The sequence below is a fragment of the Pseudopipra pipra genome, chromosome 4, assembly GCF_036250125.1.
Source record: "Pseudopipra pipra isolate bDixPip1 chromosome 4, bDixPip1.hap1, whole genome shotgun sequence".
Lineage (NCBI taxonomy): Eukaryota > Metazoa > Chordata > Aves > Passeriformes > Pipridae > Pseudopipra > Pseudopipra pipra.
This window is the reverse complement of record NC_087552.1, coordinates 19,389,220-19,408,803: the sequence shown is the minus strand read 5'-3', so window position 1 is coordinate 19,408,803 and position 19,584 is coordinate 19,389,220. Positions and strand designations below refer to the sequence as shown.

Here is a 19,584-nt window from a genome sequence, read left to right as displayed (position 1 = left end):
ATGTCTGAGTAGAATCAGGGAAGCCTATCAAATGCTTGTCTCTATCAGATCACGTGTACTGTTTGGGACAGCTTCATCTAAGGAGAAAAAACCCTCCTCTCTAATGCTACTGAGTATGTCCCTGTCTTCCAAGAGAATAAATGTATATTTAGCTTGCAATTTCTTCTTTTTCAAATATTTCTAACCAACATGCAAATATGTATCTATATATACACACACACACACACACATATATACACATCTGAAGTGCACACAACTTGCTGTCAAGAGTACTGCCTGCAGCAGTAGCTTCAGACATGTCTAAACTCAGTGTCTGATTTCAGATACTAGAAGATGAAGTCTCTACACTAAATAGGCTCAAACAAACACCTCAGAGATGCAGGCATGGCTTTTACCAAGCCAGCAAACACCTCACGGGCCCTCCAGATGCCTGCACCTGAGAACCTCCCTATAGAAGTGAGGCAAGATTTTTCCGGAGAAGAGTTGTTTCCCGGGGACATAGCCTTTGACTTCAAGTAAGCTTTTTAATCTGCTAAAACTCAGAAACAGGGCTAACTTTGACCTTGAACACTGCCCATACAAAAAGCACCAATGTTTTTCAATAGATAATGAAACAGAGGATATTAAAATCCAGATAGACGAGACGAATTTTTTCTTTAATGCTTTGAAATTGCCTGAAATATTTTCTTTTTAATAATGAGAACCAGTTTTCAGGCATTCAGTACAACAATCTTTATGTTGTTAATAAACACATTTGCCTAATGAATATCTCTTGGTAAGCTTGCCTGTAATTCAGGAAACCCAAGTGTAGCCAAGATAAAAATATGCACATACTAAAAGCTCAAACTGAAGGAAAAAAATCAATTCAAAGTTAAATTACCCATCTTAAATTTCAGTATAAAGGCTACTAGAAATACTGAGTTCTTGAACTTCAATTAATCTTTAGCAATTAAGCCAGAAGAGAAAAAGATTCTTCAGAGTATCAGAAAAAAAAAGAAAAAGCTGCAGAGCTCATATCAGCTTTCTTAGGGACATCACTATTGCTTAAACTCTCATTCACGGCTCTGTTGGGCTGGTTAACTCATGCTTGTCTTTGACTCCTTTGGGTTTCTTTTTTCCAGGCATCCGTGTGTGACTGCCTGCTTGTGTGTGGCATACATTTTCTATCTTCAATTCTCAGGGATTAATTGGCAGAAGTGCTTTCCATGGTTAAATAATTTTATTTAATTTGCACTGTGTGAAGATATTTGGGCAAAAGGGAAAAATAATCAAAATTTAATTACTTTTTTTCCCCCTTTAAAATGAGAAACAGTTGCATTCCTTGGAGACTCATCTGGGAATAGAACATCACTCAGTTTTATTATTAAACATGCAATAATAATAAAAAAAAATTTAAAAAATCAATCATGAATCTCTTGCAGTAGAAGAGTGACAAGCCCAGGATAGGTAAAACAGATTTCTAGAATCAACAACTGAAGCTTATGAAAATACTGAGGGGACAAGATAACATCAACATCATGTTAGAAAACATCCAAAGGACTTTGTTACAGGTTTCTAAACAAACATACAAACAAACAAATTAATACTTTTACTAAATGGCTCAAAGATGTCTCTTCATTGAGTCATGACAGCTATGGGAACTGCCACTTCTAGTGACTTTGCCATGCAAGTTATGGGATTTCATAAAACTTGTCAACCTCTCTTTTTTTTCTAATTTCAGGCAAAAATATTTGTTTGTTTTCTGTGGATTCCAAGCGGAAAGAAAGGCTGCCATAGCCCTCCTCTCCCCTTGATGTCATCTGCCCTTACCCATGTCCATCAGAAAAGGGTTTGGCTTCATAAAAAAAATACTTGGAAAGGGGCAGAGAGACAAATCAAGGATCTTCTGGAGACATACTACTACTGGCAGCTCTGTGGCCCTTTCCTATGTCCATCTTCAAACCACTACTGATTAAAGACCTCACCTGGAGCCAGTCACAAGCCTTGCATTTTCTCCAGCTCCCTGTTTGATATCACAGCCTCAGACATTCTTCCACATGACCCACAGTGGCAGGCAACCTCTGTGGCAGGATGCACCCACACACCCCAGAGGTGTGTGGGTGCCCAGAGGTGTGTGGGCATTCTTGGCCAGCCCCAGGCTACAAGGTAATAGACAACCCCCTAAACCACCAGTGCCTCTGCTCCCTCAAAGGATCCTCACTCTCCATGGAAAAGAAGGTGCAAGAGTCTCCCCTGAACTTATCAAGGAAGGAAACATCATGAAGTGACTTTGGAGGAATCGGGTTAGCATCATGATGCTAAACAGGTCTCTGCAGTCCACTCACAGAAGCAAGAATCACATTTAACCATCATGTCAGCACATTGTGGATAAACTTCAGGTATGCACAAGCCTGTGTCCACTGCTTCTGTGTCCACAAGGTTTCCAGGGAAGATGAATTAAGGAAATGCACTGATACAAGTTATATTTTTCCAAGAATCACAGAATATGCTGAATTGGAAGGGACCCACAAGGATCGAGTCCAACTTCTGGTCCAAAGAGGACCATCTGCAAGGATCACACCCTGGGCCCCAGACTATCATCCAAATGCCTTTTGAACTCTGTTAGGCTTGGTGCTGGGACCACTTCTCAGGGGAGCCTGTTCCAGTGCCCAATTACTCCCTAGGTGAAAAACCTTTTCCTGATATCCAACCTAAACCTCCCCTGAAACAGCTTCAGGCCACTCCCTCACGTCCTGTCACCATTCCCCAGAGAGAAGAGATCAATGCCTGCCCCTCCTCTTCCCCTTATGAGGAAGTTGTAGACTGTGGTGAGGTCTCCCCTCAGTCTCCTCTTCTCCAGGCTGAACAGACCAAGGATGATTATTCCTTTGGCATATTAAAATCAGCTTTCAAATCAGAGTAGGAAAAGGACAGTCAGGTCACTGTAACAAAACCTTTATCTGGAGAGGACCTGCTTTTACAGCTCTGGATCTATTCACTAAAGAAACGACATTTGCCACTGCTCAATGTTAACCGACTGTAGAAAGAAACTTTTTACATCATTTCCCCCCACCCTCGTAGACATCATAAGGAGAAAATTTAATGAAACACAAAAGGGCCGTGGTTCAGGAAGGCAATGCTTACCACTTTGGATGTGCAAATCAGGTTGCACAGAAATCTGCAGCACAAAACTCCCATTGGTACTACCCTATACCAGCTAGCCCTAAAGACATTTGAGAGTCATTTTGGCTAATTCCAGTCTTTTTAATTTGGTTTTAGCTGATGCATACGCTGCCAACTACGTTGTGGAAATTACTTCCAAACTTGTGCAGGATCATTTTGGTCACTAATTACACCATAAAGGGAAGAGAGGACTTCCCTAACCTTACTTAATACGTGTCCATTTTAAGGTTTCCTCTCTCTAATGAAAAGAGGGGTTAACACACCTATTCTCACAATGCTCAATCTAACAAAGCCACAGCCTTGATAAAGCCTCTTTCAAGTGACTGATAACCATAAAGAAATGCCTGAAGGTGAAGTTTATCCAAAATATCACAAAAAATGGTGTTTGAAGGGAAAAAAAAATTCAATTTGAATTAAACCATTTTTAGTGCAGCAAATTTACATTTGCATATTAAGAAAATTACAACCTCTTGTAAATAAACAGACTTTGCCAGTACATTTTGACACAAAAAAACAAGCATAACAACATTCTTGATACAATTAATGGTTATTTACCAAAATACATCTTGTATCCTTTACAGTTCTCATCTTTGCATCATCATCTTTTTTTACTCAGTGTAAATACAGGCTCCTTTAAAAAGAGAGTGGGAAACAAAAGGAAAAGAAAAAGACAGGCCAACAATCAGAACACCCATTTGGAATTAAATCTTTCAGTACCTTATGCAACAACTGCTGGAACAAGTTTATGCCCTTTCCAATGGACAGATGTTCTCGTCAACGAGAAAATTAGAACTTGATGACAAACTCCGAGGTTTAAATGTCACTCCCTGCCACCCTGATTCAAATAAAAAAGGAAGTGGCATTAAGAGAGCAGTATACAAGGTCTGCAGACTGGTAATTTATTTTAATTAAAAAGTAGAGTTTACACACACATTTAGTGGCACTCTTCATAAAGTATACATCTGAAAGTAGAAGGTTTTCTTGATTTTAGTGCCCAGAAAGCTATTTTCTCATTGCTAGTGAGTTATTTGCTCTCTTGGTCTATTCGGGAATTTCCCACGGCATGTAACAAGTTCCTAATATCTTAAATAAAATAAAAAATCTCAGACCTACCAGTAACTCCCACAGAAGGCAACCTCCAGAGCACTACCTGAGCAAGGTCCAAAGAGTACAACTCAAGCAGCACATTTCTGCCTTTTTATATATGATGCAAATAGGGACAAAAAAGATTCACTAACCAGGTGGTACAATCAAAACATTTATAATGCGAATATTATTTTACCTCTAACTCTGGAAGACAATGTCCAACCAAGAAAAGCACTCCATGAAGTAATGCACTGATTGTCTGGGTGCCTTTCTGGAAGGTACACTTCAGTTAGAGTCAAATCATTAGGCTCAGTAGAAGAGGAAGCAGATGAAATCCAATAGAATGCATTACAGAGGTCAGACTAAATGAGCTAATGGTCCCTTCTGGTCCTAAAAAAATCTATTAATCTAATTTAATTCTCTGTTCTACTCTTCATACCAGAGTCAATTTAAACTCATTTATATGAAAAGAACACATTACAGCAGCCTTACACAACACACCATGTTCTGACCATGCAGTTTTAGGCTACCCAAAAGCTTCATTTACTTCCCACTGAGCTCATGTTTACCCATAAAGACAGCTTATATTTACAAGCAAGGCACCAGGCACAGGCACCTCTCCCAGCAAAATTCTGGATGAATGTTCACCTTAAACTACACAAATCAACCAGAAACTTGCCAGAGCACTTTCCACCTTGGCTTGGTTTTTTGGGTGCTGGCGTTCTTCACTCAGCCTGATACTTGCCGTGGTGAAGAGCACAACACTTCTATCAATAAAATCTGTTCATCACTCTAAGGATATTTCTTGTGAATAATTTGTAACATACTCAATATTGCACCAAGAAAATACTTGGCACTCACTGTCCAGTGAGAAAACCAAGCACTTACGAGGAGAAGGCCAGAAATATTCACTGCTGTTAATCCCTCCAGTGTACACAATATGCTCCTATCAAGCAAATATATTTTATTACCTCTCCTTCTAAAAAAAAAGAAGAAAAAAAAATCCCCTCTTTTTCTTCTCCATGCAGCCTTCCCTCAGCATTTCCATTCTCCTGGAGCCTCTGTTCACGTTAACATTTGCTTAATTCAGCTGTACAAGAGTGCAAAGCATCACACGAATCCAGGCTGATCAACCTTAGTGAGCCACAGCATCCTTCATGCATGCTTTGGATAGAGGGAATAATTTAACACAGAGGGGCCAGTACATGGGGGCTCACAAAAGCTTTTCCTCACATGGTATGTTGGAAAGATCTTACGAGTGGACTAAGGACTTCATCTCTGCTGGCATATCTATACTTGATGTCACCTTTATTTTTTCTCTTTGCCTGCAGCATAGACAGCCCTTTCCTTGTCTCTGTCCTAAACATCAACAGATGAAAAAGAACTGCAGAGCTGCCTAATGCCTCATCTCTCCAGTGGTTGTGTTAATTTATTCCAGCTATTTGAGGGCAGCATGAATGGCACCCCCGTAAGGCAGCTCAGACTGGTACAAAGGCAGTTGATTTTTCTATCTTCTGTCATGACCAGTGTATAACTTCTATAGTTTTTGGCTCTGATGTTTCTTTGCTTTTTTCCCCCCTCCCTTTTGAGTCTCAAGCAGGTGGTACTTTGTGAAAACACAGAACTGAGGAGCTACATAACATGAAGCACCCGATTTGCCTATTCAGTGCCAGTCTTTTTAAATTGAATCCCATATTTCAGTGAAACTTGCCTTAAGCCCTGTTTCCTCTCAGCACATTTTAATCAAGCAAAAATCCTATTTACAGTGAAGAAATCCCATTAGAGCAAACAATCACTACATTGTTTTCTTGGACACATCTCTTTCACCTAAGCTTTCATCATCTGCTTCACCTTCCTATCATGAGGCACACCCTTAAAAAGGAGCCTTTTCAACGTAAAAATGTAGGGCAGATATTGCGACTCAAATTCATATGGATATTCACTAACTGTTCCAGCTTACAATTTATATATTTTCTTTGGATTCTTTAGACACAAACCAGGAGGTCAAAAAGCCTCTCACTGGCAAAATGCAATTCCATCCAGGGCAAACCAAAATTCACTGAGGACTTGCTCCTGAAGCCTCCAGCCCAAGCTCCCAGCAGCTTCAGAGGATTTATCTGAATAAAGGGTAAGCTGAAACTCTCCAGGAACTTTGAGATTTTGTCCTAGAAACTTTTTCATTATATCAACATTTACTTGTGCACACCTGGTAGACTCACCTGAAAGAAAAAGATACTTCTTCCCCCTCGCCCCCCTCAACTCTGCTCTCTTGATTTAGCATAGTTACTAATGCCAAAGTACACTTTGAGGAGGTGTCCTTCAGAGTGCCTATTGACTCCTTTTTTCTGTAATCTACCTATATTCACCTTTCAGGTCTTTGACAGCATCACCAACTAGCATTTCACAGCCCCTCATGGCTGGTCCCATTTCTCTTTGAATGTGGAGATCTTCAAAGCAGCTACTAGGATTATTTTTGTTCCTTCAACCTAAATTCCCTTCCTATCATCAACCCAACAAATCCAACCCTACCATAAGAGTTCAGCTGGCTTTCTGAGGATAACACTGACCATTCCATTCTTCACGTATATCTTGGGCATTTTTTAAACAGCACCATTACATTATGCTTTCCAGCAACTCTAGAAAGTTGACTTACTGTCATATCTGAAGGATGGGGAGCTGCTAAGGACACCACCACAACTTCCTGAAGTCAAGGGAAGGCTCTGTAAAACCTCCCCGTAAAGGTTCAATAATTTTGGAGCTTACTCCTGAAGAGCTTCTTACCCCTTTTTAACCTGAGTATCAAGGCAGAAAGAAGGGCATCCAGTGAATCCTCTGCTTGCTTTGACTCTAAAGCAGAATATGGCAGTGCATCCATATCTGCTTTCTTGGCTAAAAAAAAAAAAAAAAGAAGAAAGAAAAACTGGCATAGCAGCAGTGCAGAGTGCTGGTGGCATCGAAGAAGTTAATTAACAACAATGAATTAGACTTTAGGAGACAAGTCTTAATAAGTGCTGCTAAAAATATTACAGTAGTCATTTCCAGAACAAACACAATCAGTGGCAGACGAGGGAGGAGAGTGATCCAAACCCATGAGCTACCATGATGGAGGTATTTTCAGTAGGGAGCAGGAATAAAGGCTGCTCATTTCAAAAATCCAGTAACAAAAAAGCAAATCTGGGATCCCACATCCCAAGCCAGGCTTGTGGCTCTGCAGCCAGGCCACTGCAGAACTGCAAGGAGCAGAAGGTGTTTTCACCACACAAGGTCAGCCTTGAGGTGCACAAATATAACCTAAGCTGAGAGGGTAATGCCTTGAGAAAAAGCCTGGTAGCTTATAATCCTGTTTTGGGATGGGAGGAGAGGAGCTGGCAGAGGCAGCAGCTCAAAAAGAGAACATTCCAGAGTGTCTTGCTGGGCTAAACCCCTAACCCTGTACAGACCCCCACTGCTGCACATAAGCCAGCTACATCTGCTGGCCAAGGGATAAATGATGCACTGATCACTAAAACCCCATGTTTAAAATCCCAGTGCTCATGGGCTCTAGCACATAATGCAGTTCCTTTCTCCTGCAAAAGGGGGACTTGGACAGTTGCTACATGTCACCCCTCACTCCCTGCCACTGGCGAACAGCTCCAACCCGAAGTGCTGGCAAATTCATGGCTTGGTTTGGTGTAAAGTATTTCCATCGAACTGATAAGCCATGGTTGATGTCAGTGTGACCCGGTGGTCTTGAACTTAATTAAACGACAATTAATCACAACTCCAGGCTGATTCCTTACATTGAAGAGCTCACTGCAGAAGAGGAAAAGCCGCTATCCTTCACCGGCAGTTAATGCTTTTTTTCCTATGCAATTACCCCACTATCTGCATGCCATGCTTGCTGCCAGAAGCAGCCATCTCAGCTTTTCAGACACGTTCTTGGCAAGGTGTTTTCTCCCTCACAGCGTTTGACAGGATTATGAAGTGCTGAAGTCTCTGGTCTCCTTTTGTTTTGAAGCTTGAAAGTGAAGTTTAGCTTAATCATTTTGTTTCTTCCTGCCCCTTCCCTACTTCAACCATCCTGGCTGCCCACCACCCCAGTCCCCAAGCACTCCCGGTCCATGGATATTGTCTGTTACTTCATGGCATGCAGGTCTTCATTCCCATTTGGTTTGCAATGGTAACAACTGATCTCCTAAGAAGATACAGCAGTATCCTGGTTTAGCTCATGGATGGGTTAGGTCTGCTGTACCATTTTCTCAGGCTGGCTCAAATAGGTGCCTCATAGCAGGAGCAGTGAACTGAGGAAGAGAAGGGCTGCTCCAACTCCCTTTGGTAAGGTTATATGCTGTTCCATGGTCCTACTGAGAGGAGCACAGTTTTATTTGGGAAAAGGGAGCAACCGCATATTTATTCGTACTGGAGAGACACTGAAGATACTCCCGCTGTGCTAACCAAACAGTATTAATATTTATGAAGTGCTCTGCAAAGGGAGCATTCTGAAGCTGAGGGATCTTACACTTTTAAAGTATTTTTTGTGAGAAGGTAGACAAAAGAGCTCAAGCTCCAGCTTTCTGGACAAAAAGCAGAAATCCCTAGTTTTGGAAAAGTCTCCAGTGGTATGATGCTTTTTTACTATTTTTTTCTCAAACACTGCTTTACAAAGAAAGCAAATTTTAAACAGGATAAAAATGACCAGGCCTCAAAATGGGGTACAAATGCAATTCTGGATCCCAGCATATCCCAGCTAGATGAAATTTCCTCCTGTCCTTTTGAACTTAAGGTACCGTCTGCCGAGCAAATGTAGGCTGAGATGCCTGCTCTGTTATTAAAGATTTACTGCTTTTTTCACCTCCAAACTTAGACATGTCTCTCTGTCTTTGAGATAGCAAAAAGGGACTAAAATATTTATAGATGGAACATGAATATGTAGGCAAATATTAGAGGATAAAAGCCAGGGCCCAAGTCATGCTACGTGTTTAGCAGAAGCTCCTGAAATGAAGCACTGATCTCTCTGAAAACCTCCAGCAACACTGTGCAACCAGCAGCTGTCACTGTAAGCAATGAAGAGGAACAGCAGTGAGTCAGGGATGCTCCTAGATGGGAGGAAAGCAACTGGAAAATAAAAACACAGGAGAAGCAGCTACTAAACAGTCAGCAGCTCCCTAAAAATGGCCCTTGTCCACCAGGAGAAGCTGCTCATCAGAAAGGCTCAGTTGGTCTTTTAAAACGCAGCTCAGATTCAACTTCAGAGATGGTAAGTGTGGCTTATCACAGTGGGATCTTGAAGTGATGGCAATTCATATCCTGTGCACAAGTGGGATTTAAGATTCCGCAGTCCTTTCGATGCGTTCCCGGGCAAGGATGCAGGGCGTTAGAGGCGAGCAGTGCAGGAAGCAGCTTTCAGCTACCTATTAACACGTGACAGCTTTGAAACATTCAAGATCCTCTGCCCACTATCCACATTACTCAGCTGTCAAAGGCAAGGCCTCAGATTTATGATGTGAAAATTACATTTTAACGAGGTGTCATATGTGTTTAAAGTTCTTATTCATCACCATACTGCCACATCTTTTACCCAAGACACAAATGCACTTAATTAGCATATTATGAGGACAGAGGGTTCACCTTATCTGCATTATAAAACTGCTTCAGGAAGAAAAAAACCACAAAACAGCCCAAACATTCTTATCGAATAAAATGGTTGCAATCACACGTCAAGAGAGCATCCCACAATACTTGACAAAATGTGGAAGATAAAATTTTGACATGCACCCTCTGAGGCTTGTAAATTATCACAGATATCGACAGAATCTTTGTATCACATTTGGTTATCAGAATGGCAGTCCACAGTGTTAATATGCAACCTATGGAAGCCACTTAAGAGGAATGAGGCTGTATTAGAAGTCCTACATATCATACCACTGTCTTCCTTATGTATTAGGCATATTTATTTATTAACTTCATACACCTATGAAACACCCCTTATGGTCATGTTTGGGTCTCCTGGACATAATTTAAAATATCTTCTCATAAATAGGAGGTCTGTATTTCCCACGTCACTGGGAACAGCTGTCAGGACATTCAAGTCCCAGATACGTACACAGGGATTCTCAACCTGGTTCAAGTTCTTCTCTGGGCTTCCTCACTGCCGAGCCATGGGACAGGCTCCAGTTCCCACCTAAGCACCTAAACTCCCAGCCAGCACATCCCAAGCTCCAGTAAGAGCACTGCCAACACTGGCACAGGGTACCCCAGTCATTTAAAGACAAAACTTCTGGTCTCTCTGCTGCCCAGAGACCCCTACCTGGTGCCCAGGTAGGAGTCAGAACAGCTCAGGGAGGTGCAGAGATGTACAACTGTGAGATGTGCATTTGTATGCAGCACAGCACTGGGAAGCAGGATGGGAGCACTTTCCCTTTTTGAAGAGGAGGGTATGTTGATATTTTCTTGAATTTATTTGCACAGAATGTATCACAAGTGGGTGATGATTAAAACAGGTAACACTGGTGCATATTAAGATTGATTAGACTGCAGAAAATTTTCATATTGTCAATACAGCCTTCTGTTTCCCTCTCTGCATATGTCTAGTAGGACACATAAAAAAAAATAACCTGAACACTATTCTGGGTTTAACTTCTTGAAGAATGCGATGAGATGCAGAGATATTTTTACCATCACTTCAAATTAGCAAACTCAATACCAGCTACAAAGAAATAACCCAAAAACTCAGGAGGAGTTATGAAGAAGCATCCTCCAAAAAGCTCATTTTAAGGCCAAACAGCTCAAAGAAAATACACTTCAAAGGCTTTTGGTATCTTTAAGTTCAGTTCTTGAGGGTAGACATTAATGATCTGTTTCTCGGGACTTGAAGGCACTGAGCAGTGTTTGCTTTCAAAAACACATTTGGGATAAAAGAAAAAACAACCCCAGACAAAAGGAAAAAAAAACATAGTGGGATAAATCCTTAAAATGCAGCTTTTCCCATTTCTGAGAATAACAAACAACCAGGTTTAATTCCATTAAGTGCCTTGAATTGCTTCTAGGTCAGTTAAACTCAACTTTTAACACTTCAAAATCTTTTGTCTTCCGTGGTAACTTCAACTGCTACAGAAGATGAGCACAGAAACTCTAGGGTTTGATACTCATTTACTGAGTAGTAAAGCCCATTTTTTTAAACAGTGGGTGAGAGATGCTCTACAACACTGAAGATCTCAAATATGTTCCAAACCTATATGCACAGCTCTTTAATTAAAAATCACAGAAAATGTTTAGACAGGGATGTGATCCCTGCTTTTCCTATAAACTATTCAACTCCTGCCTACTCTCATTTTCTCTGGAGAATTTGGTAAAAGACTGAAAAGTGGAGTCCCCAGAACCTGTTTTTTATTTTAGATATCTCTGAAATGTAGGATACCGGTGATTTCAAATACGTTTCCAATATGTTACTGACTATTTAAGTAGTTAAATATATCGCTTTTCTTGTTACGACCAATTTTTGGGTTTAAGAGCTCTTCTAAAACTTCAGTCTTAATTGTTTTTTAACAACCCATATGTTCAACCCATCAATTTTACAATCCTTTTTTTTATTTTCTAATTAAGCAGATATTGTTTACATATTTTGCTACTCAAACTGTAACCCTATGGAAAATGGCTGCATCGAACACTGCTCTAATATGGAGAAACACTGATGATTTTCAGCAAGAAGAAGGGAAACACATATCCACAATCCACCCTGTAAAAAAATTAATATCTAAAACCCAAATACAAATATCCTCAGTTTTCACTGCTTTCCCAGTGTCCTATTGACTCCTGTTCTGCTCTTTGGTGGAGGAGCTGGGCTCAAGCCAATTATATATTTAGTGTTACATGTAAAGCGATGCAGCATGAAATTTGGTGCTAGCCAGAAAATGGGTTGCATTGAATTTGGAAGAGAAAGCATCATGCAGACCTGGTCTCCTGGCTCCTCTCTGCAGAAAAAACCCTGGTGTCAAGTAAGTGTTTGCTCACCTGTTCAGTTCAAAAATCAGTGCTTCTGCTTGACTGACTCATAAAATAATGCTCTCACTAATCAGGCTATGTGGGTAATGGAGCACTAAACTCCCTTTACAAAGTTATTTTTCTTCGTTTTGAAATGCCTTGGCCCATTCAAATTGTCTCATCGAAAAATTCAGTTGCTATCAGAGCAGTTCACTCAAAAGTCTTCTAAACCCATAAAATAGTGAGGTAATGGGATCCTTATGGATATCTGCCAAAAAGGAAATCCCGACAATTTTCAGAGAAGAGAAACGCATGTAAAATTCAGCCTCATGTCCACATTACAAAGCTATCAAAAAGATTCCCTGACACCAGATTAACCCTCTCATGCCCACCAGCCAAACCTAAAAACTGCTTCAGCTATCTAAAGCACTGCAGGATTTTAATTTCTCATCCAAACAAGAGTGAAACAAGGACAAATCAAACCCTTGCACCTCACAGACTTTCAGTTCCCTGCAAGGTTTCACTTGCTGTCTCATCTCACCAGCTTAGACTGTGAAAAAAAGGAGAACAATTTCCTTTTTATTTTAGGAAAGTACAAAATTTAGGTTTTTCACTGATTACAGCTTTTTTTTTTTATTAAAGATACTATTACTGACAACAGTCACCAAATGAAAAAGCAGCAGCAGAGAGTCCTTTATAATACCTGGAAATAATTCACTGAAAAGGAAAGCCTGTGAAATAGAAGGGATACAATTGATTTTCACTCCTTGGGGATAACCAATAGCTCACAAATTACTCTGCTTCACTCTAACACTCAGAAAGTACATGCTGATCATTAGGTTGGGAGAATGAGAAGTATTACTTCATTTTTTGCTCATCTGAGATTTTGCAGAGGTTAACATCATCAAAAATATCTCTACTCCTGGCTTAACAGTCATTCAGTTTTTGTTCATCTGCCTCTTCAAGATTTTCTTCTCCCCTTCCTTTCATTTTTGTATAAAAATGAGAATTTCATTGCCATTTTAAGACTTTTATTCCAACCCTTCCCAGATTTTCATATCCACAATTTCTGTCAGCACTTCTTGATCCATTTTTATTACATGGCTGCACACAGTAAAAAAAGAAAAAGAAATGCTCAGCAACAGAAACCTTTTGACTTCTCTTTTGCAATCTGAAGCCCTGAATCCACTTACCCACTTTGAAGTTTCTTACTTACAAAAAGAAATGTTTTAGAAATAGCCATGTTATGAATCAAATACTTTACTGTCCAAATTATATTAATTATGTCTTTCTTCTTACTTTTTCAGCCTTTCAAAATACACAGTCCACCACAGGAACTACCTGAGAACTATGACTAAATCACACACAGAAGCAACCATTTGAAAATGACTGAGCAAACGCTGTTTGTTAGATCACAATCTAAGGCTAAGTCATGTTTCTAATAAAGTGGCAACTTTATACTTGCAAAATGATTAAGAAGTTAATAAAGTTAAGGGAATATAAGTAAGTAATTACCAGCAAAATGTCTAAGAGGGGAAAAAAGGTGGAAAAGCTGGGAAACCTCTGGGGGTCAGATGTTTCTCTGAGAGAAAGTACAGTAAGTCATAGTAAATAATGAAATGCTTAAAAAAAAAACGCAGAGCAACTTTACAGAAAATAAACTAAGAACTTGTAGGATTTTAGTGCTGATTCCCCTCCTGACTCTAGACATACACTTGTGAGTGCATGCTCACATATGCAATTAGGCTCAGCTTCTCTAAACAGACAGAACTCTCCCAGCTTAACGAAACAAAGTAATTTAAACTGGCAGGCAGTTTTCCTCCAGCTGTTTGCAGTGACAGCATCTTTTACACTTTTTTTTTTGGCTGAAATTCCTGCAGAAGAGAAAACAATTTGATGATGTAGGAAAGAAAATTCAAGTCAGGAGAAAAGATTGCTACCCTTGTGATGCGAATAAAAGCATGGGCATTTGGAAACTGTTTCAGGCAAGTTATGTGTAGCATATGCCTTTGTCCACTTGATTTCAACTAAGACCAACAAAAATATTCTGCACGTCTTAATAACCATCATAGGTTCTGTGGTGCGGGTTAATTTACAGAAACTCAGGCAGATCAGTAAGACAGGAATGTACTTCAGTTTTACACCCTATTTGCAAAAAAAACCCAGAAAGCCCGATTTAGAATTTGTTTAGGCGTTAAAACCCTTACCTGCTCTGCTGTCAAGCGGGCCAAAATCCAAGGAGTATTTTACAACATGGTAGTTGTTCCATACATAAAGGAGGTTGTCCCGGGGATTATAATCCACAGCAGCAATGTACTGGTAGGAGTTTGGAAAGGGCACATCCACCATGCTATCCTTGCTTTGGTCAGTGTTATATATGTAGTCTATTTTATTCCCTGTGGCTTCATTGTCGTCATCTTCATACACAGACTTCACCACATATAAAATCCCACAGATCATGAAGGCATTAGAAGCTGACCTCTTGTCATAGGCAGTATCCCACGTTCCTTCGATCCTTAACGTGTAAGGGTTTAACTGGCTAATGACTATTTTGCCATTATTTTGTTCTGTTGCATAGATTACCCACAGCCCGTTCTCATCCACAGCCAGGTCTATGTCAGACTTGCCTCCCCAGCGGTAGGGAGAGGTGTCATGGTAGTTTGCATTAGCTATGATGGCCTCCCCGCTCTTTATCCTTGTCCGCAAGTCAAACTTGACAATGTTCCTGGTTCGCTCCTTGTTGAAGAACAAAGCCCCGTCGTACACCACGAACCCCGTGCCGTCCACCCGGTGCGGGAGTTTGTAGGTCGTGGTTGGCCTCCCGGCGATGAAGTCGTCCTTGGAGGAGTACTCCGTCAGTGTGTCTGTCCGGTAAGGCGTCCAGGGCATGTAGTAGATCTTGTCAGATGCCTGCAGAGGGTCCTTGCACCAGGCACCAGACTGGTGGTCGGATTCAAATAAGTGTTCACTCTGGTACACTCCTTTCAGCAGTCCGGGGCAAAGAAAAACTGTTATAGGGGAAAAGAATTTAAAAGAAAAACAAAGTTAACGACAGTTCAGGGGTGGTTGGCCCAAGCATCTCAAAAGCTTCTAGTCCTGGAGTAGAGGACACTTGAGATCAGTGGAAACCCAAGAGCATTGCCTTGTACGTGGAGACTAGCCTTCCTGCCCTCCATGTCTCTAGAACAAGATTTGCTCCATCAAACTGATTTCCGCCCCTGCTTTTTCTATTAACTGTGGCTTGTTTTCTCATTGCTTTTCAAATCTATTTTTACAGGTGTACTTACTCGGACCACTCGCCTTTGTAAACTCTGAAATGAATATGTGCCCCCAAAGGATTTCTGGGTTTGTATTTCCAAATTATATTCTGCAGTGAATCTGTACCTACTGGGTGAAGGGCTAAACTCCGAGGGAATTGATCCACATATTTATTTGAACAGCCCACAGAAGAGTGGCCTAGAAATGGAAATAAGAGAAAGAAATTCCCATCCTTACAGCCCAAGTGAGATTAAATATTTAAAGGGTACCAATAGCAAAGCAGAGGCGAATCCCTAGGCTACTCAGAGGAGCATTTAAAGTGAAGGGAGCTGGAGGGGGGGGGGGAACAACCATCTGTAGTATAACTAGAAATGAGACTTTCAAAGCTGCTACAGGACACATGAAACATGCAGTCCACACAATTAAAAACGAATGACATATGGATGCTGAAAGGAAAAGACAAGGAAGGAAGGAAAGAAGGAAAGAAGGAAGGAAAAGAATAAAGTTCGCTGGAGAGGAACCCAAGGTCTAGATTTTAATCAGTTAAAAAATGTCCTGTTAAATATAGTAGTAATTCAAACTTAAAAACATATACCTTCTATTGTTACATGAGAGGAGCACAGAGGAGCAGTTTGACTAACTGGGATGCTTTGCTGCTCAGACTTCGGGGGGGCTGAGAGGGGCCAGGGCACGCCCAACACCTGGGAGGAGGCTCAGCCGGTGCCCGGCTGACCTCGGCACCACAGGAACGCCAACACCAAGAGGCCAGCCGGCTGGATGGGGAGGCAAAAGGAGGGATGCTGCAGAGCAAAACCAGCTCATTTGGCCCTCGTCATCCCCGTTAGCAGCCTCCTGACTCGGAGGTGTGTGTGCAGCTTTGGGGGGAGAATATATGTTGGTTATTTGTAATGCTGATCTCCGTGAGTGTGAATGGTACCATAACCATGACGATAGGATGGGCAGCAGGGAAGCATGAAGAGGTATCCCACCACGTACTTCTGCTAGCATGGGGATGGCAAGATGGGATCCCACATTCACACTTCCTGCTCGGAGTGTAATTAATTATTTTTGTAAATGCAGAAATTGGGATGTTGTCTGGAGAAAAAGATGGGAGGAAAATCAGATTTAGTAACTGGTATAAAATTGTATAGAGCCATTGGAGTCTAAGTAACCACAGAGAGTTGCTGTTAAAGAGGTGCCATTTCCAAGAGGCTTTTATGCCATAATTAGATATACTTATGCACATACGCACATATGCACACTTTCCAAATTCTTTGGGGCAGGAGAAGAGTGAGTTATCTAAGCCTTTGAATAGAAATTTAATGAAAAAAAGTGGCAGTGGTAAAAAACCTTTCAGCAAAAATGAGTTATCCGGTGAAGTTGAGCAGCAGAGATACTAAATAAACTTTAACAAAAAGGTAGTGAGAATTAATGACAAAGTATTTCAACTAAAACGTTAAACTGTTAAATAACTTAGCCTATACATAAGTAATATATATATATAATTTGAAAGGTATTTAATTACCTTTTTGTTCCACTTCTATTGTAGAGAGAGAGGTAAAGAGAGAAAGGAGAAAAGAGAATAGATTAATGGTACTGTATTGGCCAGGTATTTTTCTTTACCTCTTTCATATGAAAAGGAAGCTTCATTAATTTACTTTAGTATGTGAACATTTTATATATATATATATATATAAACCTTTCCTCTGATATACACTGGATAATATGCAGACAAGGTGAACAAAATACAGATTAATTTTAACTTTAGAAAAATCTTTAAGAAGAAAAAAAAAAGCTCAACACTTGGGACATAATGAGCCCCCTGAACTATTTGAGATATCTTGTCAGCAGCAACCTTGGACTAGTTTCACAGAGCAAAATGAAATACCCATAAACTGAAATATGACTGATACAGATTTATGTATAGAATAAAAATTCCAGGGAGAAACTTTATAGAATATATATCTTCATATATTTCACCAAAGTCCTGTAAAACAGAGATCCCTACATAAAGCAGGAGAATATTTGCTTGTGACATAAAAAGAGAACTTAGGAGAGTCAAATGAAGCACGTCGGTGGATATTCGTAGTCCTGACCTATATCCTTGGAGAAACAAACTTTAGTAAGACTTGGAAAAAAAAAACCAACCACTTGAAATACTGTAATATTTATATGATTTATAAGATCCCAAAGATTTAAAGTGTTGATAAGTTAAAAATATCTAAGCACTATTTAAAAAGCCCAACCCCAGAACTTGTTGGATATTTTTTTTGTGAATTATTCACCATGCTTCATAATGCTGCTGAAGAGCCTGTGTCCCTTTGGACAAAGCCCCTTGCAGGCAGAATAAATAAATGCAGTGCACTTATTAATTGCTAAACGCTCAGTACTAGTTTCTGTACCAAGCAACCTCCTGTGAGAAGCTTTTGGGGGGCCTTATCCAAAAGCTTCCTGCAGTTGTGGCACAGGCCCTGTCTTTTACAGTGTGGTGGGGACCCAAACAGCTTCTGCAACCCCAGAGCTGGCGTTTGCTGGTTCTTCAGGGCCTCTTCCCTGAAAGGGTAGCAGAAGACAAGCCCCAAAATATCAGAGGGAGAAGTGAGAACTTGCCAGCAAACCAGTATGTTTTTGACAGCTGAGAGATCTCTGTTCAGAGAAGCGAGACAAGAATGCAAAGGTATGCACATGTGCTTTGGTTTTGCTTCCTCAGAGTTCACTCCAGCCCCCTCCGGACTGTCCTCTGGTGCTGGGATTGCAAAGCCCTTTGCATTCAAAAGTCTCATTTATTTGGATGGGAAACTGCAGGCTCAATGGAAGAACGATTCCAGGGTAGGGCTACAAATGCACTGGCCAGACATGTGGATCTACACTTCTCCATGCAGGGAGGCATACAGCTGGAGCCAAACGCAGCTCCCATAACGAGTATTTCCAAACTTCAACAGCCTTTATTACTGGGGCTTTGATTCAGGCTCCTTTCTACTTCATAACAGGTTAGGGTTAAAGGCAAATGTTTTCAGCATGTGGCTGTCAGGGCTCTGGGGAACAGAAACAATGCATTTGAGTGCAAGCACCTGATTTTGCAAAGGAAAGAGCCAGCAAGATTAAAAGCCTCCAGACTTAGCAACTGGAGAAACCTGCACAGCAATTGTACTCCCCATCCCAGGCTGTGGCTGGTCACAGTTAAGTAAGGTATTCAGAAAAACATTAAATGTCTCTGGCAAAAGCAAGAAGGCAACATGACATATCCTCAAATGCATGGTTTCATGCTGATTCTTCTGGATGATGGTATACAGTACCTCTGGCAGCATAGAAAGTAGTAATTTACATTTCCAAATGAGCAAAAGCTTTTGTAATGCACTTGAACAACAGTGTGATATTGTAAAGCAGGGAGAGAGAGGCTTCTAGAGGAGATAATATATTTGCAACCAGCCGCTCTGGGTGACCTGAAGTGTTGATTACCCTTATCCTGAATAGCTCATATGTGTTATTAGTGGTCAGTGCCATATCCAGTTCTCTTATAATTCCAAACACAGATGTGTTTTGCTGACCTTCTACATGCTGTTTCCATTGTATGTATCCCAAATACATATTTTCCATCTGCTGATTTAAGACTTAATGCTTTTGAATGTCAGTAATTACTCAGCTTATATTGGGGTGCCATATTCTTTAAAGAGGTTGCATGAGAGGCTCGAAGGATTTACTTCATCGAGCAATACTAAAAAGAAGGGTCTAATTAGAATTTGATTATCCCTTCAGTTACACAACATACCACTGCAAAACTGTCTTCATAAAATACTAGTAGAATTTTTTTAATTTCACCTAATTAGACATTTTTTACATCTCTGTAATGCCTGTGCCAGTCCACAGAATTTAAGTACTGCTTACAGCACAGGGGCCACCTTACCTTCCTACAGGGATCTACAGAAAAAGCAGGCATACACAGCTTTTACTCTTATAGTGAGATCTTCCATTCCTGCTATCTCTGTATTGGAGGAGAACAAGGGTATTTCTCCTCTAATTCATATGCTGGCTGCAGACCAGTGCCGTTGGCTTCAACAGTGCCAGAGGCCTGAAGGAAATCAAAGAACCACTTGCCAGGTCTGAGGGAAGTTACAAACA

General features: G+C 40.7%; 1 protein-coding gene across 26 annotated transcripts in view; it reads right to left on the bottom strand.

The window, feature by feature from the left end:
* ADGRL3 (adhesion G protein-coupled receptor L3) overlaps positions 1 to 19,584 on the bottom strand; it is a 511,112-nt gene that overhangs the window by 166,690 nt on the left and 324,838 nt on the right. For all 26 annotated transcript variants that reach the window (XM_064651850.1, XM_064651835.1, XM_064651848.1 and 23 more), the window contains one exon: positions 14,415 to 15,215. In XM_064651850.1, the coding sequence (XP_064507920.1) occupies positions 14,415 to 15,215 (801 nt within the window). The remainder of the gene's footprint in view (positions 1 to 14,414; positions 15,216 to 19,584) is intronic.